The sequence below is a fragment of the Aegilops tauschii genome, chromosome 3 (genome assembly GCF_002575655.3).
Source record: "Aegilops tauschii subsp. strangulata cultivar AL8/78 chromosome 3, Aet v6.0, whole genome shotgun sequence".
NCBI classification, from domain to species: Eukaryota; Viridiplantae; Streptophyta; class Magnoliopsida; order Poales; family Poaceae; genus Aegilops; species Aegilops tauschii.
This window is the reverse complement of record NC_053037.3, coordinates 126,950,768-126,952,305: the sequence shown is the minus strand read 5'-3', so window position 1 is coordinate 126,952,305 and position 1,538 is coordinate 126,950,768. Positions and strand designations below refer to the sequence as shown.

At 48.0% G+C, this 1,538-nt stretch overlaps 1 protein-coding gene across 1 annotated transcript; it reads left to right on the top strand.

Annotated features, from left to right (window-relative positions):
• The first annotated feature begins 338 nt into the window (after positions 1-338).
• On the top strand, positions 339-1,292 carry LOC141042769 (uncharacterized). The gene has a single exon (XM_073511658.1). It carries the CDS (start codon positions 339-341, stop codon positions 1,290-1,292), a length of 954 nt encoding a protein of 317 aa, XP_073367759.1.
• The last annotated feature ends 246 nt before the right edge of the window (positions 1,293-1,538 follow it).

The window sequence follows — 1,538 nt, the reverse complement described above, 5'->3', positions numbered from 1 at the left end:
GAGGCCCTGGCCCCGATGCAAGTGAGGCCACGGGGTCAGGCGGAGATTGGGCGGTCCGAGGCCGGAAAACGATTGAGGCCACTGTGTCACCTGTGGCACCGCTGGGGACGAGGCACATTGGCCTACCTTCTGTTCCACGGCCTAGTGTGTCTCCCACCTCCTAGCCTAGTTGTACAAGGTGGTTGTAGAGGTGGCCTAGCCGTGACAATGTCCTGCGAGAGCTATATCTCACTTATAGTGAGTATTATAGTGAGCATAGCTCTTGTCGTCAAAGTTCCAGATAGACTCATTAAAATCGCCGGCAGCCTTGGTTAGTTGCCAGTGATTTTAATAAGGCTATGTGGGACTTTGAGCATATGTCTGTCACGCCGAGACCAGAAGCTCAGATGGTGGCCTTCCGAGACACTCTGGAGGTTTGCGGGCTTGTCGACATGGGCTTCGCCGGGGTACCGTTTACATATGATTATAAATGCAGTGGGGCGAGCAATGTCAAAGTCCAGTTGGAAAAAGCGGTGGCGACAAATGAATGGAGGAACATGTTCGCATTCTCTTCTGTTGTGCATATCCCTTCCCCTTGCTCGGATCATTTGGCCATCTTCCTCAAGGGATCGGCTGACCCGGGTCTGATAGGGAAAAGCTGCAGAAGGTATGAGCTATTTTGGGAGAGGGATGCTGCGTTGCCAAAGGTAATCAAGGAAGCTTGGGCGACAGTCGGTGGAGTGCAGAATCTGGCGCAGTTGCGAGATGCTCTGTCAAAGACTATGGCATCTCTGGGTGTATGGAGCAAGAAGTTCGGGAATATAAGAAGGGAGTTAGCCAAGTCTCGAAATCAGTTGGAAGAGTTGATGCATATGAATGCAGACAAAGCAGAAATTAGAATGATAATAGATAAGATGAATGAGCTTTTATACCAAGAGGAAATGATATGGCTCCAACGATCGAGAATTACTTGGTTGAAGGAAGGTGACAGGAACACAAAGTACTTTCATAGCAAGGACGTTTGGAGGGCAAGGAAGAATAAGATACGGGAACTCACAGATAGTATTGGGGTGGTGCATACAGACAGTGCAGCGATGGGGAAGTTGGCAAATGATTATTTTCAGGACATTTTCACAGCCGATCATTCTCTGGATGCATCAGTAATCTTGGATCTCGTGGAGGCCAAGGTGATGGAGGAGGATAATGCTAGACTTGTCGCTCCCTTTTCTAACAAGGAGATATCAGACACTCTTTTCCAGATTGGCCCTTTGAAGGCCCTGGGTCCGGATGGCTTTCCGGCCCGATTTTTCTAGTGAAATTGGGGTACACTCAAGGATGACGTTCTTGCTGCGGTTAAGGACTTCTTTCGGATAGGAATTATGCCCGAGGGGGTAAATTCCACATCCATTGTTCTTATTCCTAAGGTCCCTAACCCTACTAAGTTGTCTGATTATAGGCCCATTAGTTTATGCAATGTTATATATAAGGTTATCTCCAAATGCTTGGTTAACCGCTTGAGGCCTATCTTAGACAACTTAATATCTCCGGAACAAAGCACT

What these genes read in the sequence shown, in the direction of transcription:
- LOC141042769 (XM_073511658.1), top strand. Translation starts at nt 339, where the DNA reads ATGTGGGACTTTGAGCATATGTCTGTCACGCCGAGACCAGAAGCTCAG.